This window comes from Capra hircus, chromosome 27 (genome assembly GCF_001704415.2).
Source record: "Capra hircus breed San Clemente chromosome 27, ASM170441v1, whole genome shotgun sequence".
NCBI classification, from domain to species: domain Eukaryota; kingdom Metazoa; phylum Chordata; class Mammalia; order Artiodactyla; family Bovidae; genus Capra; species Capra hircus.
In genome coordinates, this window is record NC_030834.1 from 30,030,706 (window position 1) to 30,058,260 (window position 27,555).

The 27,555-nt window shown below is 40.2% G+C and overlaps 1 protein-coding gene across 1 annotated transcript; it reads left to right on the forward strand.

The window, feature by feature from the left end:
- Positions 533-27,438, forward strand: CFAP97 (cilia and flagella associated protein 97). Its single transcript, XM_018042089.1, is given in 6 exon segments — positions 533-637; positions 8,156-8,433; positions 8,436-9,203; positions 17,382-17,647; positions 22,995-23,145; positions 24,254-27,438. Coding segments are annotated over 5 exon segments (1,578 nt in total). The 5' UTR covers positions 533-637; positions 8,156-8,171; the 3' UTR covers positions 24,385-27,438.

Consider the following 27,555-nt stretch of genomic DNA (forward strand, 5'->3'; position numbering starts at 1 on the left):
CTCTGTCGCACCTACTATGTGCTTGCGAGTTGAAACACAAAAACGGGCTGCATTCAATATAGTGGACGGAGATCATTTTTCCCAGATTGTTTGAACTACCCATCTCATTTACCAGTAGTCAGAGGACTTTCTCACGTGTTTACCAGCCCCTGGCCCACAGGGCTGTTTAAACCGAACTTTGCTGATATAAGCATATTTATATCAGCTGCCTCCATATTTATTATTACTCTTGCTGTTTGGGTACATCACAAGACCATCAAAGCGGCTTTCCTCGTCAGCAGCGGAGGCGGCAGCCGTTAACACCTGGGCGGTGCAGGACACAGCCGAGGGTCCAGAGGTCACTTTCTTCCCGCGTCCCTTTCCATCCGAGAGGGCGCCCGCTGGCCAGGCCCCGCGCGCCCGGGAGCGGGGCGGGCCCGCCGCGCTCTGTGACGCCCGCCTCGAGAAGCCTCGGCACCGCCCGGTTCCCGCGGGACCAGCGGCGCGGACCCAGGCGACCTCCTTTCCCGTTCCGCTCTCTCCGCCTCCGGAAGCTCGGGCGGCCGCCGGGGCCGCCTTGGGGGGCTGCGGGAGCGCGCGCGCGGGGGAGCACGCCCGGGACGCCGGCGGCGCGAGGAGGTTGCGGCTACGGCGCCCGGTGAGCTGCGCGCGGGCGACCCTTCCTCCGCGCCCCGCGCCCCGCGTTCGGGATCCGTTTCCCCTCTCCGAGGCCCAGGCCGCGGCGAGCACACAGGGTCGGTATGCGGAAGGCGGACCGGCTAGGCCGCCCCCCGCTCTCCCTGCCCCAGCCCTCCAGGCCCCGCCGCCTCTGCGGCCCGGGCAGCCTTGTCGGTAGGCGGGTGTAACCCACACTGAGGCGTCCGGAGCCGGCGCGATCGCAGGGCCAGCGCCCCTCGTCGGCCGCGCTGGGATGGCCGGGCCTAACTCCGGGGCGCGTTCGCGGGTGGTGTGGGGTCGGGGTCGGCCGTGAATTAAGATGTGATCGCCCCCCACCCCGTCCCGGGAGATCCTGGCTCAGGTCTCCCCCGCCCACCTCCGCAGAACTTGACCCTGAACTCAGAGGAGGGAGGGTGATGTCAGTTATCCGCTACCTCGTGGCTTCCGGAGTGGGTAGTGTAAGGAACCTCAGATCCTGAAAGACAGGTGTTTCCTTTGGGCTGAGATTTTTGGGTATCCAGTAGGTTACCTTCTTTGGACCAAATCATATGTCTTAACTACAGAAACGTCATGTCCCAGTACCTAAAATGACAGTTAAAAATGCCGGATTCCTCCGTGTGTTTTCCTGATGTAAGGCGAAAGCGTTGGTATTTGTATTGCTGGTTCTGCAAGGGCTCTACGAACCATGAGTGTCTAAATGAAAAGCAAAGATTACTTTACCAACAAATGTCCGTTTAGTCAAGGCTATGGTTTTTCCAGTGGTCATGTATGGATGTGAGAGTTGGACTGTGAAGAAAGCTGAGCGCCAAAGAATTGATGCTTTTGAACTCTGGTATTGGAGAAGACTCTTGAGAGTCCCTTGGACTGCAAGGAGATCCAACCAGTCCATTAAGGAGATCAGCCCTGGGTGTTCTTTGGAAGGAATGATGCTAAAGCTGAAACTGCAGTACTTTGGCCACCTCATGCGAGTTGACTCATTGGAAAAGACTCTGATGCTGAGAGGGATTGGGGGCAGGAGGAAAAGGGGACGACAGAGGATGAGGTGGCTGGATGGCATCACCGACTTGATGGACAGGAGTTTGAGTGAACTCTGGGAGTTGGTGATGGACAGGGAGGCCTGGCGTGCTGCGATTCATGGGGTGGCTAAGAGTCCGACAGGACTGAGCGGCTGAACTGAACTGAACTGAACTAACTCCTGGGCAGCTTTGGCAAGTACTTGTTCTTATTGAGTATCAGCAGGGTTATTGCAGACTAATGAACTGTCATTTGATTTTTACGCTTTCCCAATATGTTGTAAAGAGAAACTTTACTATCTTATTAAGTCCATGTTTTTATTACTCTTTAATGTAAATTGAATCTCACTAACTGAAGTGATGGTTATCAAAAGGACTGCTTAGTGGTTGGGACAGTTAGATATTTTTTCTGTTCATTTAAGTCACCTGAATGCTTCAGTTCAGTTGCTCAGTCATATGCCAACTCTTTGCAGCCCCATGGACTGCAGCACACCAGGCCTCCCTGTCCATCACCAACTCCCTGAGCTTACTCAAACTCATGTCCATCGAGTTGCTGATGCCATCCAACCATCTCATCCTCTGTCGTCCCCTTCTCCTCCTGCCTTCAATCTTTCCCAGCATCAGGGTCTTTTCTAAGGAGTCAGTTCTTCGTATCACGTGGCCAAAGAATTGGAGTTTCAGCTTCAGCATCAGTCCTTCCAATGAATATTCAGGACTGATTTCCTTTAGGATGGACTGGTTGGATCTCCTTGCAGTCCAAGGGACTCCCAAGAGTCTTCTCCAACTCCACAGTTCAAAAGCATCAATTTTTTGGCACTCAGCTTTCTTTATAGTCCATCTCTCACATCCATACATGACTACTGGAAAAACCTGAATGTTTAAGTCTTTACAATAACCCATCTGTTGGATGTTAGGAACCTAAATCTATAAACCTGAAAAGTCTCTCAGACACTGATCTCCACATCCCTTCTCATGAACTGTGACCATGTAGGGAGACAGAGGCTTACAGTTGTTGGGGACTACAGGGACCTTGTGGGGCTTCCCTGGTGGCTCAGATGGTAAAGAATCCACCTGCAATGCAGGATAGCTGAGTTTGATCCTTGGGTTGGGAAGATCCCCTGCAGAAGGGAATGTCTACCCACTCTAGTATTCTTGCCTGGAGAATTCCATGGACAGAGGAGCCTAACAGACTTCTGTCTGAGGGGTCACAAAGAGTCTGAGTGACTTTCACACTCACAGGGATCTTGTAAATGCAGATAAGGGGATAGTTGCTTCTAGTGTGTGGGGTAGGAAGGGAATGAAGGACAGCTATGGAAAACTATCCAGGAAAAAAACTCAGGTGAAAGAGGTGGTTTTTCGGCTTACATAGCTAGCTGTGCTCAATCGTGTCCAACTTTGCAACCCCATGGACTGTAGCCTACCAGGCTTCTCGCTCCATGGAATTTTCCAGACAAAAATACTGGAGCAGGTTGCCATTTCCTCCTCTAAGGGGATCTTCCCGATCCAGGGATTAAACCCATGTCTCCGGTGTCCCCTGCATTGGTAGGCATATTCTTTACTGCTGCACCACCTGGAAAGCCCTACATAGCTGGCTCAATCTTAAATCTCCTAACTCCAAACTCCTTCATCAGATAAACATTCTTTGAATATCTAGTATTTGTCAGGTTTGACTTTAGATGCTAGGATATAAAGATGAGCAAGGTACCAGGAGTTCCCAGTTTGGTAAGAAGACAGGGAAGGCAGGAAACAGCTATGAAAAATGGATTTCACAGAAGTATCTGTAGTCATTTGGCTTAGGGATAGACTTTGGGATTTAGACCTAGCTCATGTTAGGGTTGTGAAAGGTCATATCCTCCAGACAGACAAATTCCCTCTGCAGCACCCCAGCAAATAGCCATCTCGTCTTTGCTCCAGCAATATTAGTGACTTGTGGCTAGATGACTTATGGCTCATAATCCTTGAAGGGAGCTCATTCCATTTTTGAGCAATTCTAATGTTAAACTCAGAACAGCTTTCTTACGCATTCTATTTGTTGATGCAAGTTCTGCCTCTGGAGCTGCAAATAATAGCTCTCAAGTCTGTTTCATATCACTACTCTTCAAGTATCTGAACACACCCTTTCCCTTAGTTATTTCTTTTATTTCTGTGAACCCTTGGTTGGTAAACCATTAATTATAACTCAGGTTCTAGACTCTTTGCCATAGCACTCAAAGCTAAGTGCTTCATCCAAAAGATGGTTTGACCAAGCAGAATATGATACAGGTTGTACAGTGCTACCCCAGGTTTGTCACCCTCCTTGCCAGAAATACCTGGGAAAATGTTTACTGTCTTTGGAAAGGTGGTTTGATCACAAGCTCAGTTTGGGATAGAGAGTCACAAATCAGTTCAAAGTTCTGAATTCTTATTACCTACGTTAACACTTAAATTTACCTAAGGCTACTGGTTTATGGCAGAAAGTGAAGAAGAACTAAAGCACCTCTTGATGAAAATGAAAGAAGAAAGTGAAAAAGTTGGCTTAAAGTTCAACATTCAGAAAACTAAGATCATGGCATCCGGTGGGGATGGCAAATAGATGGGGAAACAGTGGCTCACTTTATTTTTCTGGGCTCCAAAATCACTGCAGATGGTGATTGCAGCCATGAAATTAAAAGACACTTAACTCCTTGGAAGGAAAGTTATGACCAACCTAGACAGCATATTAAAAAGCAGAGACATTACTTTGCCAACAAAGGTCCGTCTAGTCAAGGCTATGGTTTTTCCAGTGGTCATGTATGGATGTGAGAGTTGGACTATAAAGAAAGCTGAGTGCCAAAGAATTGATGCCTTTGTACTGTGGTGTTGGAGAAGACTCTTGAGAGTCCCTTGGAGTGCAAGGAGATCCAACCAGTCCATCCTAAAGGAGATCAGTCCTGGGTGTTCATTGGAAGGACTGATGGTGAAGCTGAAACTCCAATACTTTGGCCCACCTGGTGCCAAGAGCTGACTCATATGAAAAGACCCTGGTGCTGGGAAAGATTGAGGGCAGGAGGAGAAGGGGACGGACAGAGGATGAGATGCTTGGATGACATCACCAACTCGATGGACATGGGTTTGGGTGGACTCTGGGATTTGGTGATGGACAGGGAGGCCTGGCGTGCTGCGGTTCATGGGGTCGCAAAGAGTCGGACACAACTGAGCAGCTGAACTGAACTAGTTTATTCAGTTTGTGATGCCAGTGAGATTTGTTCCAGATTATTTTGCTAGAGGAAAACTGCTGCACGGCAAATATATCCATCAAAATGTGTGGCAAACACTAGCATGTGTATCTAATTTTCACTGGGCAGGCCATCCTTTTTTGCAAAGAACTGTTTCTAAAGCCGAATTGCTAAACAAATCCCACTTTCTCTTAAAACTTCCTACCATGGGAGGGATTATTTTACTATCTTGGCCCCTGTTTACTGTCAAATAAATCATAGATAACACAACAATGTGTTTTACAGTTCAAAGAAGGAAGGTCTCAGTTTTTTTCTTTCCATAAGGCTAGGACCATATTTCTAAAGCAGAATAGAACAGTGGTTAGTCACGTGATCCTCAAAGTTGCCCACTTTAGAATCCTGGTAGGTCACTTAACTAGCTGTGTGGCTTCAGGCAAGTTCCCACTTACCAGAGAGTGACAAAATATCTTAAAAGTTGTTGTCAAAAGTCCGTGAGTTAGTACTTCTTTTGCACTTAGAACAATCAAACCTGAATATTCATTAGAAGGACTGATGCTGAAGCCCCAGTACTCTGGCCACCTGATGTGAAGAGACTCATTGGAAAAGATGAGGGTAGGAGGAGAAGGGGATGACAGAGGATGAAATGGTGGGATGGCATCACTGACTCAATGCACATGAGTTTAAGCAAACTCCGGGAAATAGTAAGACAGGGAAGCCTGGTGTGCTACAGTCCGTGGGGTCACAAAGAGTTGGATGTGACTTAGCAACTGAACAGCAACAGCATATAAGTACTCAGTTAATGAGTACTAAGTTAATGTTTTAACTATTAGTAGTAGTAGAAAAACAACACTAATACAAATGAGACTTAGGTTAGTAATTTTATTTCCTGAAAAATGTAAACAAGTTTTGCAGAGGGACGGAAGTTGGAATAATTTGGATGATTTGTTTTTGAAAAGATGTATGTTTTAAACTGGCTAAGAAAAGTTGCTCTGGGCTGTGCTATGAAACTGTTTGATTTTAGAATTTGAAGAAACTTGTTAAAATTTTTTTAATCCTTAAAGGCATTAAGCAGTGGGATAAAACGGCTACCACAGCTCTTTTATTCCTTGACATTTTAAAGTGTGAATTATCTTACAAAAAAGGATAGCTTTGGGGAGAATTTAATGACTATTAATAAGCACTGTCTATCATTCAATAGCTTATTTGCTGTTTTTTTCTTTGAACTCAGGTGGGCAGAATTAGATCGATAATGATCAGTCATACCTTTTTGTATTTGTAATGATTCATGATCACAGAAAACAAATTCTTAATTCTTCCCCTTTGTCCCCTTTTCCAGCTTCATTCCTCCTCCCTCCCTGTATAGGCTCATACTCTTAGATATTTAATGCATGTCTTCCCAGGCCAGGCTGGTAGAATTTTATGTATATGTTTGTCTGCTTGAAGAGTTTAGCGCTGTTTTGTCTGTGTGTGTGTATGTGTGTTAAGTTTTTCATGATTATATTGTCATTCAATTCTACTCTCTCGGTAGACATGATTTTTGTGGCTCTCAGCTCAGCATTTTTGACTGATACACAGTATATGATACACAACATTTCTCTTCTCTGCTTTCCTCCGACTGGACATTGAGTTTTTCCCTCCGTCAGCACTGTTGCAGACAGGGCCGTGATGCCCCTTCTTGTCCATGTGCCCAGGAACACACAACTGAGAAGCAGTAACACCAAGTTTTGAGCCTTAGTATCTGACCCAGTTGGTTCTTTTTCACTGTGCAGACTCCCTGTCATCGCTTCCTTGCTTAGTTTATTACATGAACACTATCACAATAACAGTAGTAGAAACATTAAAAATGCAGTGGGATTGTTGATTTTTCAACTCTTCATTGTTTGTCCAAATGTCTAAATTGTATTATTAATCCAATATAGCCAACAAATTTATATTAATGCATTTTCACGCTGATAATAGCACCAACATCAGGGGGCCACAAAGGATCCATTGGTAAATATATTAGGCTGTGTGGGCCCTGTGGTATCTGCCACAGCTACTTAACTCTGCAGATACAGTGGGAAAGCTGTCAGAGACAGTTCTTCAACCTGTGAGTGGGGCTGTGTCCCAATAAAACTTTTTTTTAATGAAACAAGTGGTGGGCCAGATTTAGCCCATTCGCAGTGGTTTGCTGACCTGTGATTTAAATAATGATTTTAATGGGCTCAAAATATTCCTCTATTCAAGTTTTGGGGTTTTTTTTTTTTTAGTATTAAAAGTAATGCTGTAATTGCACATTCATAGCCAGTAACCATCAAGGGTTCTCCCTAAGACTGAACCTCAGAAAAATGGAGAAGGGAATGCCTGGCTTTAAGACTGTGAGCCTGAAGCTGTGACCTGTGACTGTCACACGGGTTAACCAAAAATGCCATAATCTACGGATGCCACACAGAGGGACAACAAAAAGTTTAAGAACTTAAGAACAGCAGCTGAGACTGTTGCTAATGCCTTAGATTTTGATCACATCTCTCATCTTTTAAACTGAGTCTGATTGAAAACTGCAGGCTCCAAATGGAGTCCTGACTGCTGGGCCATCCCACCAAACTGGGGCTTTCATAACTAACCTTGAAGCTTCAGCCTGCCCCAGAAATGTGAGTCTTTAACCGGCCAGTCTACCAGAATGATGTCTGTTTGGGCTGGCTTAGCATTCCAAGATCTGCTGCTGCTGCTAAGTCGTTTCAGTTGTGTCCAACTCTGTGCAACCCCATAGACGGCAGCCCACCAGGCTCCGCCGTCCCTGGGATTCTCTAGGCAAGAACACTGGAGTGGGTTGCCATTTCTTTCTCCAATGCATGAAAGTGAAAAGTGAAAGTGAAGTTGCTCAGTCGTGTCCAACTCTTAGCGACCCCAGGGACTACAGCCCACCAGGTTCCTCCGTCCATGGGATTTTCCAGGCAAGAGAACTGGAGTGGGTTGCCATTGTCTTCTCCGATTCTAAGCTCTATCTGTATTTAATTTATGGAAGTCAGTTTTTCTTTGGCGTTCATCTACATATCCACGTTTATAATATACTTGCCTTGATGATCTCTTATTATTGTTCAGATCATTGGTATAACTTGTTATTACTCCTCTAGCCCCCATTATCATTTCACTGAGTTACCGTTTTTATGGTAGGTTTTTTCTTTTTCATATTTCCCTTTATATCTTACCCAGACTTCTCAGTTTGGGAAAATTTGCAATTACTGTATAAAAATAAAAAGAGTAATTTGGAAACTACTCTTAGTCTGATGGTCACACTTTCCTCCTTTTCAGATATATTGTTGCCAGCATGGATCGGTTTGACGATATATCAGAAGGTGAAGTGGACCATTCTTTCTTTGACAGTGACTTTGAAGAAGCAAAGAAAGGTGACAGCAGCTCAGTTTTTGACAAGCAGGATGATGACGCTGAAGAGAGAATAGACAAAGATACGGAAAATGTAAACTTGAAACTTGGACTACAAAGAAAGGAAGATGATCTTACTGAGAAGGGAACGGAGAGCAATGGGGAAACTCCTCCAGAGGATCACCCTATAGAAGATGGTAATGCACAAGCGGAAATTCCTCGTCCTCGACCACTTCTTCAGGATCAAAACTGTGTGATGCTAGAGTGGAACATAAAATACGCTTGCCCACTCCAAATAGCCTTCCCCAAACTGTAAAAGACGGTGAGCACGACTACTACACAGATGGAGAGGAGAGCACTGACGATGAGAAAAAGCATCATGTCAGGTCCAAGTCAGCTAAGCTGCCGAATAACGTCAAGAAAAGCCTAAGTAAAAAGTATTCCAGAAGCAGTTCCTCTTCCTCTTTGTCCTCCTCTTCAAGTTCTGATACAGGCTGTTCAGATAACGGATCTGATGTCGGCCTGTCTGATTCATCTCCATCACTGAAGAAGTGTCTCCCTGGCGCCACCCACTTGTCACCCAAACTGAAATATAAACCAGGAGAAAAATCACCAGGAGCCCACACTTCAGGTACAAAACCCAAGGTTGGTGATGACACCGAAGAATCGGAAGACACTGTGACGGACGTCACTCCTTTATCGACCCCGGACATCAGCCCGGTTCAGTCTTTCGAACTGGGTGCCTCAAGCGACCGAAAAATGAAAGTTAAAAGGCAAGAAAATGTGAGGCAAGAAGTATATGAAAATGTTGAGGATTCGAAAAATAACTCAAAATCTTTGAAATCAGCCAAAAAAGGGAAGGAAAAACATGAACCCAGTCTCACCTCAAAGTCAATGCCGTTGGATTCCAGTCTAGACCACAGATATAAACAAAAAGTCTTACATGACACAATGGACCTGAGTCATCTCTTAAAAGGTAATTTTCAACACTGTGTTTGGAATTTATTTTTTAAATCACTACATCTGGAGATAGGGCCTTTATTTTGTAATTTATTTTTGGCTGCATGGACTAGTTGTGGCAAGGGGTGGGGGCTACCCTCTAGTTGGGGTGCACAGGCTTCTTATTTTGGTGGCTTCTCGTTGCAGAGCGCCCGTTCTAGGTGCATGGGCTTCATAGCTGCAGCACGTGGGCTCAGTAGTTGTGGTATATGGGCTTAGTTACTCCTTGGCATACGGGATCCACCCAGACCAGGGATCGAAACCCTGTCCCCTGCATTGGCTGGTGGATTCTTATCCACTGTACCCCCAGGGAAGTCCTGTGTATTGAAGGTAAATATTAAACCTAATATTATATTGAGCTGAAATATTAAATGCTATGAATTTGCCTCGATTTTTCTAGTAGGTGTGTTTTATTGTTTGAGATCATGGATATATTATTATAATGTAACCAAGTTATTTCATTTAAAGATACCTGGAATATCATTATTTATACTACTGTAAAACTGATCAACTGGGACTAGAAAGTACTTCACAGTGATTCTTAGAAACTCAAAATGCCTCAAAATGTGTGGAGAGCGGATAATGTTTTCCTACGTTTGATGGAGACATGGGTGTAAGATATATTTCACTTTCTTTAAGAAAGAAAGCAAGAGCACCAAGTTTAAGGGAAGGTGGCGTGAATGCTGGCAAATTAAGAGAGCTCAGAGTCAACTGTAGGAGACAATTCAGATTTTAAGTTAAGTCTAGAGAGAATTACTGGAAAATAATTACCAAGTTGATGAAATAACATGATTCAAGTTTTAGTTACTTTTAAGATAGAAGGATTTAAGAATTAAGATAATCCTGACTACTGTATTTCTGACTCAATATATTTATACCCATTATTTAGTTTGAAAGAAACAATATATTCCAGGTGAAGAAAAAGCAACCTCAAACTTCATCTTTTTCTAGTTAATACAAAACTAAAAATATTGAGCTTGCAGGTTAGGTTTTAGGGCAATTGAAGATAAAGTTTTTAAGTTGCAAATAAGACTCTCTTGTCTTCATTTGTTTGAAATGTTAGTTGAAAAAATAAATCTTCAGCTACATAATTTACATTATGTAAATTCCTATCATGGCCTGATAGAAGGGCATAAATAAGTCCCTTATTTGGTCAAATGAGTCTCATAGATTGATAAAATGTATTTTGGAGCAACTTACACTTGTGAATGTCCCCTCTTTTATAGGTTTTCTTTGATTGTTACTCATTGACTATTTAATTATTTAAAATATCAATAGTATAAGGAAGAATACTCAGAAAGTAAAGTCTTGAAAAAGATATACCAGGCTGATAAGAAAGAGAAAATAAAGTATCAATCTTGTTAGTACACAAAGTAGAATTCAAAATCAGATTCTTGACATTGCCTATTACCATCTGGTGGCTAAGTCTCCACTCAGCATGCCTTTCCTGATAAATGCTCATTCAATCTCTTAAAACTTTCAAGACTGAGTTTTCTATTCTTGCCCATCTGCTTCTTCCCCTAACAATGGGAATAATCTTTAAAAAAAGTAGATCAGACCTACTAGTTTCCTTCTTAACTCTTCAGTGGGCTTAACTCTTAGGTTAAAAATAAATACCAAATTTCTTACCATAGGCTAACAGACTATTTAAGGGCTTCCCTGGTGGTGCAGAGGTTAAAGCATCAGCCTGCAATGTGGGAGACCTGGGTTCGATCCCTGGGTCAGGAAGATCCTCTAGAGAAGGAAATGGCAACCCACTCCAGTATTCTTGCCTGGAGAATCCCATGAACGGAGGAGCTTGGTGGGCTACAGTCCACAGGTCGCAAAGAGTCGGACACGACTGAGTGACTTCACTTTCACTTTCAACAGACTATTCATTCAGTGACTCTTCATCCCAGGAAGTATGTGAGCATCTCTTGGAGAACTACGCAAATTATTAAAACAAACTGTTAAGTACTGATGCTTGGGCCATGGAGAGCCTGGTGCACTTGTCTAATATGCAGTTAAAGTTGATGAACCATGGCTCGCCATCATATGTTTACTGCCTTCAGCTCCTCTTTCTCTCATTACCTCTCTGTCCAGTCACAGTACTTCCTTACTGTTCATAGAATGTTAATACTTTGCACTCGTGGAGTATTTGCACTTGAGGTTGGCCTCTCTCTCTGTAGAGGCTACTTCAGTCTGTTGCCCTCAGCTTATCCATCCCCTTCTCAGAAGTACTCTTCTGAACGTGCTGTGCAGAAGTTTCACACCCACCCCTGCCTCACGGTCACAAAAGCCCATTTCCTTTCAGGAGACTCTGGAGTTAGTGTAAGCAACATGAGGGCAGGATCTTATTCTTTGCTGGAATCCCCGCATTAGACACTATTTGTTACCTAAAGGACTGTGGGACACTTCTGTCCAAAGTGCTAACGGTCAGGAAGTATGCATCTTAAGTTTCACTGAAATTGGATTTTGTAACAGTTACTCACTAGTCTTAGGTTTGCCGTCTGAAATACACACAGTAAGTTTTTGCCTCCTGCTTCTACCTTATAATCTTATCCTGCTTTGACTTGGAAACAGAGCTAAAATGTGGCTCAGTCTCTAGGCACATGGGCTAGAGCTTTATTCAGTCTGCTGCCCTCTGGGGATCCCTGATCCCAGGACCCGCCCATACAGTACGTGGTGCTCAGGGTTACTACAAGCCCAAGAACAAAGTGGCATTTTTCCCCCTTGATGCATCTGTTTTTGGAGTCACCAATATATCCCACCAAAGATTCTTTATAGCAGTAGAGTATGTTTTAAATACTAATTGTGGCAATCAGTCTATGCATACGGTGTTTCTTGAGGTTTCTCAAATTATTATTCCTGCTGAATTTGCCCAGTGAAGCTTTCAGATCCAAGAACATTTTTGTTTTCCTTTTTTTCATTTTCCCCATGGAGCTAAGCCAGGGACATGTGAGATGTGTGTGCGTGGCCAAGCTGTGTCGCTCTGGCCGTCTTCTATTAAGGCAGGCAGTAAAAGATTACAGAAATGTTCAACTCTGCTTCTCTTCTCACTGATTTTTTATTTTTATAAAATGTGATATTTACATAGAACTGGTTTATTATTTTCAGGTGAATTAACAGATATCTTTCAGTTTTTTACCATTAATTTCTAACATGGTAAATATTGATAGGTATAACCTACATAAACATTATTTGGGGTCCTCAGTAAACTTGTGGTGTGAGGTCTGTTTAAGAACTTCTATTCCTGAAGAAAGGATTTATAATCTATTAGAGAAAAAATAAATTAGCATAGTCAGTCTTCGAAAAGGGGGAAAATGGGGGAAAAGAACCCAAAAAAAAAGCACTTTTTTGAAGATATAAAATTGTGAGAAGAGATCAAACAATATAAGTAAATTGTTTTGACTTATCAGAAGGTATTATCAGAGGGGATAAATTTTTTTAATCAAGTCCAACCTGCAAAGATGTTTAAAATGTCAATAGTATAGGAAGAATAAAAGTAAAGGTTTGAAAAATTTATGCCAGGCAGGTAACAAGGAGGAAATAGAAATATCAATCTTATTAGTACACAAAATAGAATTTAAGATGTGAAGATCGCTGAAAGGGACAAAGAAGAGTATTTTACATGAACCAACTGACCAGGTACACTAAAAAAGATTTAACAGTCGTTGAAGTGTTTGATAAAAGCCAAACAGAGCTAGATGATGAAATTGATAAAGCCGTAATCACTATGGAAGATTGGTAGATGTTAGACAAAAAAAAAAAAAGTATGAACTACCCACTTATGGGCTGCACTTGGCCCATGGGTTTTTTTTTTTTTTCTAATACATAATATATATTTTTAAGTGATGAGATAGCAGTTTCTATTGCTACATAACAAATTACCCTAGTACTTAGGGTATAGTCATAGTCGCTCAGTCATGTCCAACTCTTTGCCATCCCATGGACTAATGTGGCCCACCAGGCTCAATTCTCGAGGCAAGAATAGTGGAGTGGGTAGCCATTCCCTTTTCCAGGGGATCCTCCTGACCCAGGGATCGAACCCCGGTCTCCCACACTGGAAGCAGATTCTTTACCGTCTGAGCCACCAAGGAAGTCCCTTAGGGTATAGAGAGAGACTCAAAGGTGGGGGTGACTTGACAGGTGGGGCCTGGGCTCATCTGAGTGCTGGTGTACTCACACATCAAGTGTCTGGGCTTGGGGTGACTTGGAGACCCGGACTTGCTGAGCAGAGGGCTCGTGCGTGGCCTCTCCCTGTGGTCTAGCTACTTCAGGTACCGTAGCCTCAGTGCAGATGGTTCAGAGCCCCGAGGACAGTGTTCCAGGAAACAAGGCGCAAACCTTACCACCTTTTATGACCTAGCATCGGAAGCAATGTGGCATCATTTCTTCCATGTTCTATTGGCTATACACCTTACCAGATTTAAGAGCTGGGGCGTAGACCCTCCTTCTTAATGGGAGGAGTGTCAAATAACACAGACACTCTGCAAAACTTCTTTAGTCCACCCTCTGGCCATACATTGATTTACATTCCTCCCAAGTGCAAAACTTTGTTCCCCCTTTTCAAAGATCCCTCCCACCTGGCGATCCAGGGTTAAAGCAAGTCCCAAGGGCAGCTGTGGCTCCTTGGGCGTGGTTCCTCAATTTTAGCTCAAGTACTTTGAGAATCTTCTGCCAGGAGAAACTAGGAAGCCGACATAGTAATAATTTTGAACCCCAAAAGTCCCAACTGTGATACTCTCTATAAATCCTGCTTGAAAACTGACCGATTCCTTTTTTAGTTCATCTGTTTTCTATCCTGTCTTCTTATGGTGGTAAAATAAACTATTGATACTTTAAAGATTTTCCCTGGAGATCTGCTTAGCAAAATCCACCAATGGCGGAAGGTACGTTTTCCATTTTCCTTGCTGTCAGAGCCAACAGTGTTGCTAAAATTCTGCCACTTGATCATCTTCACCAGCAGTCTCCTCCAACCCTTTCTAGCTCCACTTACTATCTGGTCTCAAAGCTAGCGCTCCAGATGTTAGGTTTTTGTTGAAGTAGTACCCTACTCCTGGTACTCTGTTCTGTGTGTTAGTTACTATTGCTCTGATGACAGACCACAATCTTAGATGGGTAAAGTGGCAGCCTAGGATGACCTGAAGGCTGGGATCACAGTGCCCACGCCACACATAGCCCCTCTATGTGGTTTTGATGTCCTCACAGGGTAGTCAGCCTCACAGCCTCAGGGCAGCCAGACACAGGGTGGCCCAGGGCCCCAAGCACAAGGATTCCAGAGACAAGGCGGGGTGGGCTGCATCTATCTCTATTTTTGCCCAGCCTTGGGCTGTATCATGTTGGTCCGCGCCATCACAGACCTGCCCAGATGCAAAGGAAGGAGACCGGAAGAATGTCTCAGAAGTTCTCATCTGACAAGATGTTCATAAAGAAGATAAAGAAACTTAGTAAATTTAGTTATTATTCCTTGAATCATCACCTCTCAGTTACAAGAGTTGGGATTAAAAAAAAAAAAAACCTTTGAAACATCATTTTAAAAAGCAAATATCATTGGTTTTTTTAAATTGGGATCATGAATATGCCTACAGGGTGGATTTTTTTAAAAGAAAAACTAGTATTATGTAAATAAGGACATAATATGGCTTGGGATAAATTTTCCATTAATAGTATTCACATAAACATTTAAAGTGCTGTCTGTATCACAGTTTAGGTGCAAGTTAAGCTGGTACTTCTAGTAAATGGTGTTACTGAGTCAAGAAGTGGCTCTAGTGATAATGGACATATTGAAATACTGTAAAGAGTTTGAGCAAAATGTTTCATTAATGAAAATTAGGGAAAAGCAGTATTTCTTAAATGTGTTATTTAAATAATATACATATTTATATTAATATATTTTTATCCCTGAAATTTTATTCAAATTAATATTATTTTTGATCTTAATTGGAAAGACAGTGGATCATATATTGGAGGTTGCCTCATACTAAAGTGTATAGTAGCCACTTTAGAAAAATGTGTTAATGATACCTGGCATCAGTATGTAAGCACTCAACATATACTTTTCCCATCAAGGGAGGTTAGAATGCTGTTTTGTTTTGTTTTTTTAAATGAATTAGTTTGAAATCCTTCTTTTATTTTATTTTTAGCTGTTGCCTTATTTTACTTATAAAAGCTCTTTGTAAATGACATTAGGAAAATAGCTTACTTTTAATTCCCTCTAGAACTTAATTTTAAAGGCTAAATTAATCTAGAAACCTTATTCAATTCTACAAAATAGATATTTTTTGGAAGTAAGATAATTTATATATCTCCTTCTAAATGTGTTCCTATTCAGGTTTCGTGATTAGTTTGGTGTGCTTTTCAACAAATTACTAGTCATTAATTTCCTAATTTTTTCTATCAGGAAGTCACTGTTAATATTTTTTTTTAAAGTTTCCTTAATCTCTGATCGTCTTTGGTTTAAGCGTTGAGATATAGATTTACAGTTTTGTGACCTTGCTCAAAGGATTTAACTTTTCTGCACCAGTCACATTTTTAAATGGGGTTAAAAATGCTTGTAACAGCATAAAATACTAAGCAGGTAAAAGAGTGTACTTGCTTAGTATAAGTACAACAGCAAGATGGTTGTTCTTCAGTCACTAAGTGTGCCTGACGTCGCAGTGCCGTGGGCTGCAGCACGCCAGGCTTCTCTGAGCTTCACTATCTCCCGGAGTTTGCTCAAATTCATGTCCATTGAGTCCATGATGCTATCTTAACGATCTCCTGCTCTGTCATCCTCTTCTCCTTTTGCCTTCAGTCTTTCCCAGCATCAGGGTCTTTTCCAATGAGGAGGAAATGGCAAACAGCACCAGTATTCTTTCCATGAGAACCCCATGAACCTAAAGGTACTCTGATATAATGAAAGCAAATAATGGGGGACTTCCAGTGGCTAAGACTCCACACTTCCAGTGCAGGGGGCCTGGGGTCAATCCCTGGTCAGGGAATTAGATCCTGTATGCCTCAACTAAGACCCAGTGTAGCCAAATAAATGATTAATTTAAAACAAACAATGGTTACTTTAAAAAGATATTGTTAAAACAAATGTACCAAATTTGTTCAAAAAAATGTACCAAATTATATCAAATGTTAATCTGATATAATACATTCATTTTTAGCAGAAACTTTAGGTGAAACAAGCTTAATATGTTTAGAAATTTCTGATAACTGTTCAGTAATAATTATGACTTGCTGAAAATTGTTCTAGTAATATGAAATACTGATAATTTAGCATGTTGATAAAAATTTCATTTGATAATCATAGTATACAAAATATTTTTCTTGATTAAAAGCTCTTTTTATATAAGGTATTCATTTGGCTTATGTCTAGTCAGGAATAATAGTTTGACTTTTATAGTAGAAGTATTTGTTACAATGCCAATATCAAGACCGTAAGTCTTGTAGAGTAAAATTCTTTCAGGTTAAGTTGAAAGTTTCAGAATATTCTAGGTTTGCTTTTGCCATTTTCTGGCCACTGTGTGGGTTGCTGAGAACATGTTATTTTATTGAATTGTGTGTGTCAGTGTGCTCAGTCGTTCAATTGTATCCAATTCTGTGCTACCCCATGGACTGTAGCCGGCCAGGTTTCTCTGTCCATGGGATTTTCCAGACAAGAGGACTGGAGTGGGTTGCCACTTCCTACTCCAGGGGATTTTCCCGACCCAGGGTTCGAACCCGCATCTCCTGCATTGCACATGGAATCTTGTGCACCACTTGGGATGCCTTTCTGACTGATAAAAACCATCTCAACTGAGTATTCTGTCAATGCAGTCCACCAGAGGTTTCTAACTTTTAAGCTTCCTTTAGGAGAACATACAATGAACACGACAAAAGCATTTTCCATAAATTATATCTGCAGTCTACACCCAGTGCCTTGTTCATTTCTTATTAAAATGTTTTCATGGTTTTGTGTATAGCGTTTATTCCCAAAGAACCCAATGAGCATAAACCTCTAAGCTGCCTCTGTATTTTTTTCTACCCAGTTGTAGTCTGGATGTCGTTGAAATTATTCCATACATCCCTTATCATGAATTAATGTAGTTTCCGTTTATAAAAGTTAAAGCATTATGCCATCATATTGCTGTTTATTTAGCCATTTTTCCTTTTTTTGTTCACTTTTTTTTGTTGTTCACTTCTGTAGCCTTTCTGCACTTAGATAAAAAGAGACCACAAAAACATCACTTTGATCAGCCTTCAGTAGCACCTAGGAAAAACTACTCTTTCACAAGAGAGGAAGTGAGGCAGATTGATCGAGAAAATCAGAGGCTTTTGAAAGAACTGTCGAGACAGGCTGAGAAACCAGGAAGCAAGAGTATGATTCCAAGATCGACTGGTCCTCCCCCTAAGTTGTATCATAGTGCTCTCAACAGACAGAGGGAACAACAAAGGATTGAAAGAGAAAATTTGGTAAGTGACTGATTAACATTTTAGTCATCAAATAAAGTGCATTTGTACTGATTTGTAAGCCCAACTTTCAGCAAACCCAATGCAGCCAAATTTTCTAAATGATATGAAAGTAGGAATAGGTTTGTATGGCATAAACTATAGGACGAGCCATGAGCCTGGAAGGTAACAGTATGTGCTTTTTCTTTATCCAGGAAACTATATTTTAAGGGAGTATTAAATGAAAATACTGCAAGCTCTATTATTTATTTGACTAGACCTGTTAAATTACTGTAGCAATATAGGAAAAGGTATCCAAGGGTTAGATACTTACATCTTCTGTGAAGTACTCAGTCACTAGCTTAATCTATTTTACTTCATTTTATCCTCAAAAGCTAAAATAATTTATATATCATTTATTTTAAATAATACACACATTCTCAGAGAGGTGCCCTGCTGCTTGAATGTATGAAAGACATTGATTATTAAAAGTCATACAGTAATAGTCCTTTGATATCCTAAGAAATATATATATGGAAACTTGAAAATCTTCACATTAAAAAACTACTATTCATAGCATATCATTTTCTTTATAAAATACAATTCATAATTGCTGATATTTACAGAGCTTTTTAATGCTGGGCATTGTTCAAAGTGTCTTCTAAATATTAGCTAATTGAATCCAGACAATAATTCTTTCAGGGACATACTTTATTTTTATCCACATCTTACAGGTAGAATAATTGAGACCTAAAAGGGTTAAATAATTAACCCATGGACAAGGAGCTGCTAAGCAAGTGACTGAGCCAAGATTTTAAACCCAGGTAGCATCTTCAACTAAAGTTAGACTCTTAATGAACACATACATTCAAAATTAACATAAGTGATAAAGCTGTTATTAAAATTACTAGAACAGTTCCCCAAATTCATCCTTATTATGTTTCATCATCAGTACAGTTCTACTTACCCTGAATTTGTAAGAGTAACTCTTATGAATTTATTACTATCACTAACACCAAGAGTTGGTGAGCTAGGGTAGTATATTTGCAAAAAATAGTAAAATATTGGTCAAGAGAGTTACCCTGAACATGGCAGGGAGTAGATTACAGCAGAACAAGTTGAAATGAGGTTGGTGGGTAGTGAACTAGATGGTAACTTTCTACGTATCACTCTAGCAAGTTCAGGATTCATTTACATTTTATGATAATGGGTAAACAGCTAGAGCAGGTGGTAGAATCATATCCGGGTTTCCTCGCTTCGGGATTACTTTTTTCTTTTTAACATCTTTTTTGAGGTATAATTTACCCATCCTATACCCATCTAAAGTATACAGTTCAGAGGGTTCTGATAAAGTACATGATTCATTTTTTTAAGTCATATGTAAACGTAACAAAATTTGCCACTTTAGCTTTTTAAAATTTTCGGTGTCTTCTTTGTTATTATTTTGGTATGTGCATACTGCCATGTTTATTTCTGGTCCACTCCTGGCGGGGCTGTGTCTTTGTCGCGGCGCGCGGGCTTTCTCTAGTTGCGGGGAGCAGGGCCCCCTCGTTAGTGTGGCTTGAGCGTGTCGCTGTGGCAGCTTCTCTCGCTGCAGAGCACACGGGCGCTCGGGCACAGGGGCTGCTTAGCTGTGGCTCACGGGCCGCAGGGCGTACAGGCTTCAGTTGTTGTGGTGCACAAGCCCGGTTGCCCCACGGCCCGTGAAGTCCTCCTGGACCAGGGATTGAGCCTGTGTCCTTTGCATTGGCAGGCAGGATTCTTATCCATATGCCCCCAGGGAGGTTTGCCGTTTTACCTGTTTTGAGTGATTGGTTCAGTGACATTAATTACATTCACAATGTTGTGAATTGTGAGTAAATACTACTTATTTCCAAAACTTTTTTGATCACTCCATACAGAAACACTGTGCCAAACAGTAACGCTCTGTTCTCCCTTCCCCTCAGCCCTGGGCAACCTCTACTCTACCTTCTGTCTCTATTTGTCTATTCCAGATACTTCATGTTAGTAGAATAATAGACTCTTCGGTCATTTTGTCTCTGGCTCATTTCGCTCCAGTATGTTTTCAAGGTCCATCCTTAGCCTGCATCGGAACTTCATTCCTTTTTGTGGCTGAGTAATAGTCCATGTCTGTATATATGCCACAGTGTGATTCCAGGTTCATCTGACCATGGACTCTTGGATTGTTTTCACAGTTTGGCTGTTGTGAACAGTGCTGCACTATAGGTGCCTCTTCAGGTCCCAGCTTTCAGTTCCTTTAGCTGTGTGCCTATGAGTGCAATGGCTGGGTCATATGGTAATTCTATAGTTACTGTTTTGAGGAACTTGGGTTTACTTTTGAGAAGTTGAAGCCATTCATATCTAGGGACTATTCTAGATACAAACGAGATGAAAACTGGCAAACAGCTTCTATTATACCCCATATCAATTGCACATCTCAGCTATTTTAATAAGCAATGGAAAATTACCGCTTTTTTTCTTTTTATTTTGTTACTTAGTAATTTGTATATGTGAACAATATTTGTCTCCATTTCATAGTAGGATCTTATTTGTTATACTCAGAACAGTAGAACATAAAGTGAACCACATGTTTAATTTAAATTTTCCTAACAGTTACATTAGAAACATCAAAGAAACAGGTGAAATCATTCTACTATAATATTTACCTGACTATATAAAAAATATTACACTTTAACATGTAATAAATATAAAAAATTGTTGAGAGATATTTTACGTTTTTTGGTACTAAGTCTCTGAAGTCTGTTGTATATTTTATACTTAGAGCATATCTCAATTTGAACTAGCCACATTTTAAATGTTCTGTAACAATATGTGGCTTGTGGCCTTGGACAGTGCAGCTCTGGATCAAAAGCTTAATTCACAAGAAGTAGAAAAAGTAGCTTAAAGCTAAATGGTGAAATAAGCATAATTTATTAAACAAATTATTATGTTATTGTAAGGAATAGTATCTTCATGGGAAATAGATGGGGAAACAGTGTCAGACTTGATTTTTGGGGGCTCCAAAGGAGATCAACCCTGGGATTTCTTTGGAAGGAATGATGCTAAAGCTGAAACTCCAGTACTTTGGCCACCTCATGCAAAGAGTTGACTCATTGGAAAAGACTCTGATGCTGGGAGGGATTGAGGGCAGGAGGAGAAGGGGACCACTGAGGATGAGATGGCTGGATGGCATCACGGACTCGATGGACGTGAGTCTGAGTGAACTCCGGGAGATGGTGATGGACAGGGAGGCCTGGCGTGCTGCGATTCATGGGGTCGCAAAGAGTCGGACACAACTAAGCGACTGAACTGAACTGAAAATCACTGCAGATGGTGACTGCAGCCATAAAATTAAAGAAAAGTTATGACCAACCTAGACAGCATATTCAAAAGCAGAGACATTACTTTGCCGACTAAGGTCCGTCTAGTCAAGGCTATGGTTTTTCCAGTAGTCATGTATGGATGTGAGAGTTGGACCGTGAAGAAGGCTGAGTGCCGAAGAATTGATGCTTTTGAACTGTGGTGTTGGAGAAGACTCTTGAGAGTCTCTTGGACTGCAAGGAGATCCAACCAGTCCATTCTGAAGGAGATCAACCCTGGGATTTCTTTGGAAGGAATGATGCTAAAGCTGAAACTCCAGTACTTTGGCCACCTCATGCGAAGAGTTGACTCATTGGAAAAGACTCTGATGCTGGGAGGGACTGGGGGGCAGGAGGAGAAGGGGATGACCGAGGATGAGATGGCTGGATGGCATCACTGCCTCGATGGACGCGAGTCTGAGTGAACTCCGGGATTTGGTGATGGACAGGGAGGCCTGGCATGCTGCGATTCATGGAGTCGCGCAGAGTCGGACACAACTGAGCGACTGAACTGAACTGAGGGAATAGTAATTGTCCAGATTTATGCTTAACTCTACTTTATTAAGCAAATATTTGCTTTATTAAGCAAAATAAAACTAATTCTATATATTGTAATGTTTTTTTCTTGGCTGGTCCTTTGCATTTATTCTTCAAAATAGCTGATTATTTTTTCTTTATAAAATTTTTAAATTAAATTTTTGTTGGAATTGGGTTGAATTTACATTTTAATTGCAGAGTGTTGGGTACTCTTAAAATATTACCTTTTAATCTAGAAATATGGTATGTCCTTCTGTTTACTCAAGCCTTCTTAACACTCGACCTTAGTAAGGTTTTGTAGTTTTCTTTAAAACTGTATTTTTTATGTTACTGCCATGACATTTTTCATTTTGTCTTCTGATTGGTTATTTTCATAAACCATCAACTTTTGTGTATTCCTTATATAACTAGCCACCTACCAAACCCTTATATAGAGCCGAATTGGCTCAAATGGTTCGTCAGTGTGAGATAATACACTTTTTAACCTGTTTGCCGGAGTGTTGTAATCAAAACACACATGCAAGGGTGCACACGTGCACACACACACCACTTTTGTGTCCAATGTACTGCACAACCAGGGTCCATTACTTTGTAATTTTTATAATTCATAATCCTTCATTTGCTCCATCTCCAGTGATAGAGACCAGTTCACATGGCCCACAGGCACGATGACTAAAGCAATTCTGTTCCAGTTCCCTAACATCAGCTCCTTAGCAATCCCAGAGGCTGCAAGCCTCCAGGCAAAAGGAGTGGTGCTGTGCAGAGCAGGTGAAGAGGACAGCCCTCTCCAGTAGAGGGCGTACTTGCGACATAAAGACCCAACTGTATTAGAACTTTGTTACTTCAAAAGGGGATAATTTTTTTAATTCATAAAATTTGAAACTGTTCTTGTTAAACCATGTTTCCATATATTCATTTGGACACAATATGAATTCTATTTTTAAGAAAAATTGCAAGAATAATCTTAGCAGAAGGAGAAGGGAAGAGGTCAAGGAGGGTACTTTATAGTTTCCTATAGTACGGTTTGGTTTAGTTTCACTTTACTCGCTGAAAGAAATGACATTATTTCATGCTCTTAAATGTATATATGTCAGTTCCTCTCTAAGCATATGTTCACAGTCATTTCTAGGGTTGAACACTGGGCTCTTAGCATTATTACTCCCATAATGTAATTTCTATGAGAAAGTAAGGTTTAATATTTTTCAGCTTACAGCATCTTTTCTCTAAGATTGTAACCTGACAAGCAAGAGAGCTGTGTCTACAATTAGTTGTTAAAATCATAGTGGTTTTGATTAGCTGTAGGACAGGTAGAAACTTTTAGATTTTCCACATTATTATTGAAATATCTTTTCCGTATGACTTGAAGTCTTTTCTACTTTATTTTGTGAATTTCAGGTTCTAGAAAGTGTTTGCCTTTTTAAAAACCGATTGTGATTTATCTAACGTTAGCTTTTAAATTGTTCATTTAAATGAAGGCTTTTCTGAAAAGGCTTGAAGCTGTGAAGCCAACGGTTGGCATGAAACGCTCAGAGCAGCTGATGGACTATCACCGCAACATGGGTTATCTCAGCTCATCCCCAATCTCCAGACGAGTGAGGTCCACCCTCAGCCAGTACAGCTCACTAAGTAAGCACACGTATACGTGTTTTGTACTTGTTCGTACCCTTTTCCCTTTTAAAAGTATATGACTTAGCTTCTTCTGATAGAGTTTTAAATGCTGACTTCCGGGATGCAGTCTGTTCTGTTTCACTGGCATGCCTTATTTTGTGTTAGTTCACTTAACTTCAGGTTTCATTTTTTTACAGCGTATAATGGCAACATAGGAAGGAAACCAGGAGGTTAAACAACTGAAAATATCAGTAGTCTCTTAGGTAATGAGGAGAAACTTTTAATTTCAGTGTACTTATTAAAGGAAGAAATAAACAGATAGACTGTTTAAAAGTTGCCAAAGCAGTCTCTTTAGCCGGTGAAGAATTTTCAGTAGTATCTTCCGGCCCTAATGCATGCTGCTGCTTCTTCACTGGTAACTAAGACAAGAATTAGCAATCTGTAGTCCTCAGATCAATCCCTCTTAATGCTCAGTATATGATCTGTTACACACCCAGAGAATACAGGTGGGAGTGACCGCTGAATGTTGGAGTGTACAACACACGGAAAGGCCAGACCGCTTTCCCTACAGAAGTCTGTGCCATTACTTTATGTATGTGTTCTAAGCTATAAAGTCTGTAAAAGTTAGTCCTAACAGAAAGTTGGAACCACTTGTAGTCTTAAACACTCTGATAACTAGTTTAATTCCATTCATTCATCCTCCATGCATTATTTCCTTGGTAGAGTTAGTGACTAAGACAGCATCTTATTCCAATAACTCACAATATCGTGCCTTGAATGTGCAAAATTATTTGTTGAATAAATGTGTAAATGGTTATACCAAGAGATTTTATTTTTCCCACTTGAATCCTTTGAGAGGCTTTTAAAAACACTTACTCCCACCCCAAATCTATTGCATCAAAATGCCCTTGTATAGAGTTTGGTTATGTTTGTTATTTTAAGTTCCACAGGGAATTCTGAAGTACATTCCTGGTTGAGAATAGAATTAGACTATTAAAAACACATGTGAGATAGAGAAGGCAGTTTTATTTTAATCTGGGCTTCGGATTAGGAAAGGAAGTGTATCAGTTGATGATTTGTGTATTTAGTTAGTTCAGATAATTTCTTGCTCTTTGTCTATTTTCAGAAGGAGCTTCCAGGACATCCAGTGCTACCAGTGGCCTCAGCTGTAAGAGTGAGCGATCTGCTTTTGACACAACTGGTGGTGGCCTGTTGCTAAGACCTAAGCCCCCGAATGTCCGTACAGCTTGGTTATAAAAACTCTTTTTACTTTAAACATTGTTCATCCAATTCTTAGTTGAAGTGCTCTTGTATAATGCTGTCATTCTCCATGTAGACATCTAAATACTGGTTTAAGCAATTTAAGGTGTACAAATAGTGACTTGTAATTCGAGGCAAAATGGTTTTCAAAAAGACAACTTAATATAAAAATCAGTGTTTCCTGCGAGGAGGTGTTTATATGAGCCATGTGTATATTTCGTAGAGACATGGTAGTATACCTGTGTCTTTTCTCAACATAGAAACTGGTTCAGCTGTCAGACTGATGAAGCAGTTGTGATAGCATCCTGCACGTTGGACCAAAATGTTAGCTATATAGTTCTCATTTAACGTGTTTCTGTTTTGTTTTCATTTTCTGTAAGTTTTATACAGTGAGTGTAGCTCTTGACTGACTTGGTTTTCTATTTGCTTCAGGACTTGGGTGGTGTGACTTATACCTTGATTGTAAGATAGTTATTATGAAACTGATCTTGAAATTTGTTCTCATTGGTGGCGCTGATTTAGATTTGAGGAGAAGACAGAAGCTTGCACTAGGGCAGTCCTTGTGATTCATCAGAGGTGCCTACTACCTCTATAGATGTGTGCACTGAGTTAGATCTTAAAAATTTTATCAACCATTCCAGACCGTTTCAAACTGTGAGTCTTAGAAAGCTCAATTTAGAAGCTCCTCTTTTGTGTTTTCCAGGGGAAGTAGGTAAGGATTCTGAGAAGTTAGGTTTCTTTAGAGCTCCTGCATTGTGAATAGTTTGTCCAAGGACCAGATCCTCATAAGCAAAAGCAAGTATTTGTTGAATTAGCAAATGAGCACCACCAGCTTGAGGAACCAAGAAGCAGATCCCAAGTTGTGTCAGGACAGCATTTTAAGGGGTGTTGTTAATGGGTTTTGCTGTATTCAGCGTTTATTGTTTTAAGTGAGAGGAAACATAAGAAACAAATGCATTGTTCTCAGCCCTTTAGAAGCTCCAGCTACTGTTTTTAAAGGCTGACAAAGAAAACTAAAAATATGAATGATAAAGGAGGAAAAAAATCCCGTATTTGTTGAGGCTACTTTATAAATGTCAGCCAATTTTTTTGTTTTGTTTTGGCCTTTTGTATTGAATCCTGGAAGTACCATTTTTGCCAGTTTCACTTTCAAAGACCTTTTGAAATTAGTGATGTGTGAGTAGGGTGTAATATAGTTGACTCTTGAAATCAGAGTGTTTTTCCTGTCAATCTGTAGGCTCTTGTACAACGAAGTATATCTCGGTCATGTTGCTTCTGCTGTTCTAGTTATCACCATTTTCACTGCTGGCCTTTTCTGTATACATTAAAATGTATTGCAAAGTTTCTATATTAAATGCCAAATCTGTCTTTTTTTTTTTTTAGTGTGAATTTTTGATCTGTAAACACAGTAAGATTTGTTTTTTTTCTGGGTTGCTCAAGCTCTGTAGCGTGTATGCCAAACTTAACTTTTCTTAAACACCTTCAGCAGTAAGCCAAACTGCATTTTGCTAAACACCAATTCAGAATGTCTTGGTCTTAGTTTGTATTGATAGATTTTGTTTCGGGCAGGGCTTGAGAAGGGTGGGGAGAATGGAGTTAAAAAAATTCATGGGAAAACAACCTGACCGTAAATTTTTCCGCTGCTTTCCTTGAGTTATAATGTTCATTTGTTGTTATTTGATATTCTGGTGTATAGGTTTTTACATCACTTAGTGCTTTACTTTATGAACTTTAGCTGTACTAAATCGAGGTTTTGTTTTTTACCTTATTGCGCTTTTCGATGTTTGTGTAACAACCTGTGTTTAAGGAGAGATAAGATAATGCTAAATTTTAAAATTCAGCATTTGAATATATTCCCAGTAGTGAGTTAGCCAATTTTATTCAATTGGTTTTTAAGTTGTTAGGGGAGAAAAGAATCCTTTTATGTAATAGCATTAGTCTCTGAATACATTTTATATAGTCTTTGCTGCCATATGTCATATGCCATATGGTACAATTTTAATTTTATACATAAAAGCTGTACTTTTTTTTTCTTTGATCTTAAAATTTTTTTTTTCCTCTGTACTTTGATTTTAGATTCTAAATTAACGCCTTCAGTTTTTACTACTTAGGCAGGGGAGTTTTGTCTAAGTGTTACTGATAACAGGGACTCAGCTTGAAGCAAAAGTCAGAAAGAACAACAATACTTATCTTTTCAAAGAGAAATTTACAACAGTTGTCATGATTAGTTTACACTGATAAGTATAAGTAGAGGGATAGGGGTTGAAAAATGTGACATTCTCCGATGTAAGTCAAGATACCTTTTAAGTTGTTACGATTTAAGGGATATTTTTATGAAGAAATCAGAAGCCTATTATTTTCATTTTCAAGAACATAAAAAATGTGGACTGTCTAGCACTGCTTTATATTTGGTTCACTTGTACCTAAGATATATATTTTTAAGATTTACACATGCAACTAGAAATGATACTCATCCAAGGTCAGCAATTACTAGGCAAGGTTCTTATTGAGAGTTACTTTCATGTCTGTTAAATGTTATACTGGTATTGCATCCTTCTTAATAAGATCCTATGAAAAATTTTGAATTATTAAAGTTATTTCCTAAGGATAGCAATTACTCTCATACTTCCCCTACTTCCTTTTTTTTTTTTTTTCAGTCTCCATAAAAAGCTGCTTTCTTAGCTACTACCCCAAATAAAAGTTTTCTTGTTTGCTTGTAAATGTAGTTGTTTTCAGCCCATTAACCCAAATGTCCAAAATGGACATCTAGGTAACTTTAAAAAGAGGTCACTGGGATGGATATGTGTGTGTACTTTCATCTTCAAATTCAAATCCTGTACACTATGAAAAGTATTATGGCCAATGTAAAGTTGGGGGCACAAGTTTAAGTTACTCTATTATTTTAATAATTAAATTCATAAAATGTTTAATATCTTAAATGCCAAAGTTGGAACCTATATACATGATTGTAAACCATCCAAAAAAAATGTGCTTAATGCTCCTGACTACTTTATTTGTATGAATAAAGATAGTAAGAAACTTAAAAATCAACATTCTTTTTTAATTTCCCAGTCTGCTATAATGTCTTTTAGGCATGAAGAACTTATCCTTGGCACAGTGAAGAAAAGAGTCAAAGATAACTGAGTTTTGATCCTATGTCTGTCTCTC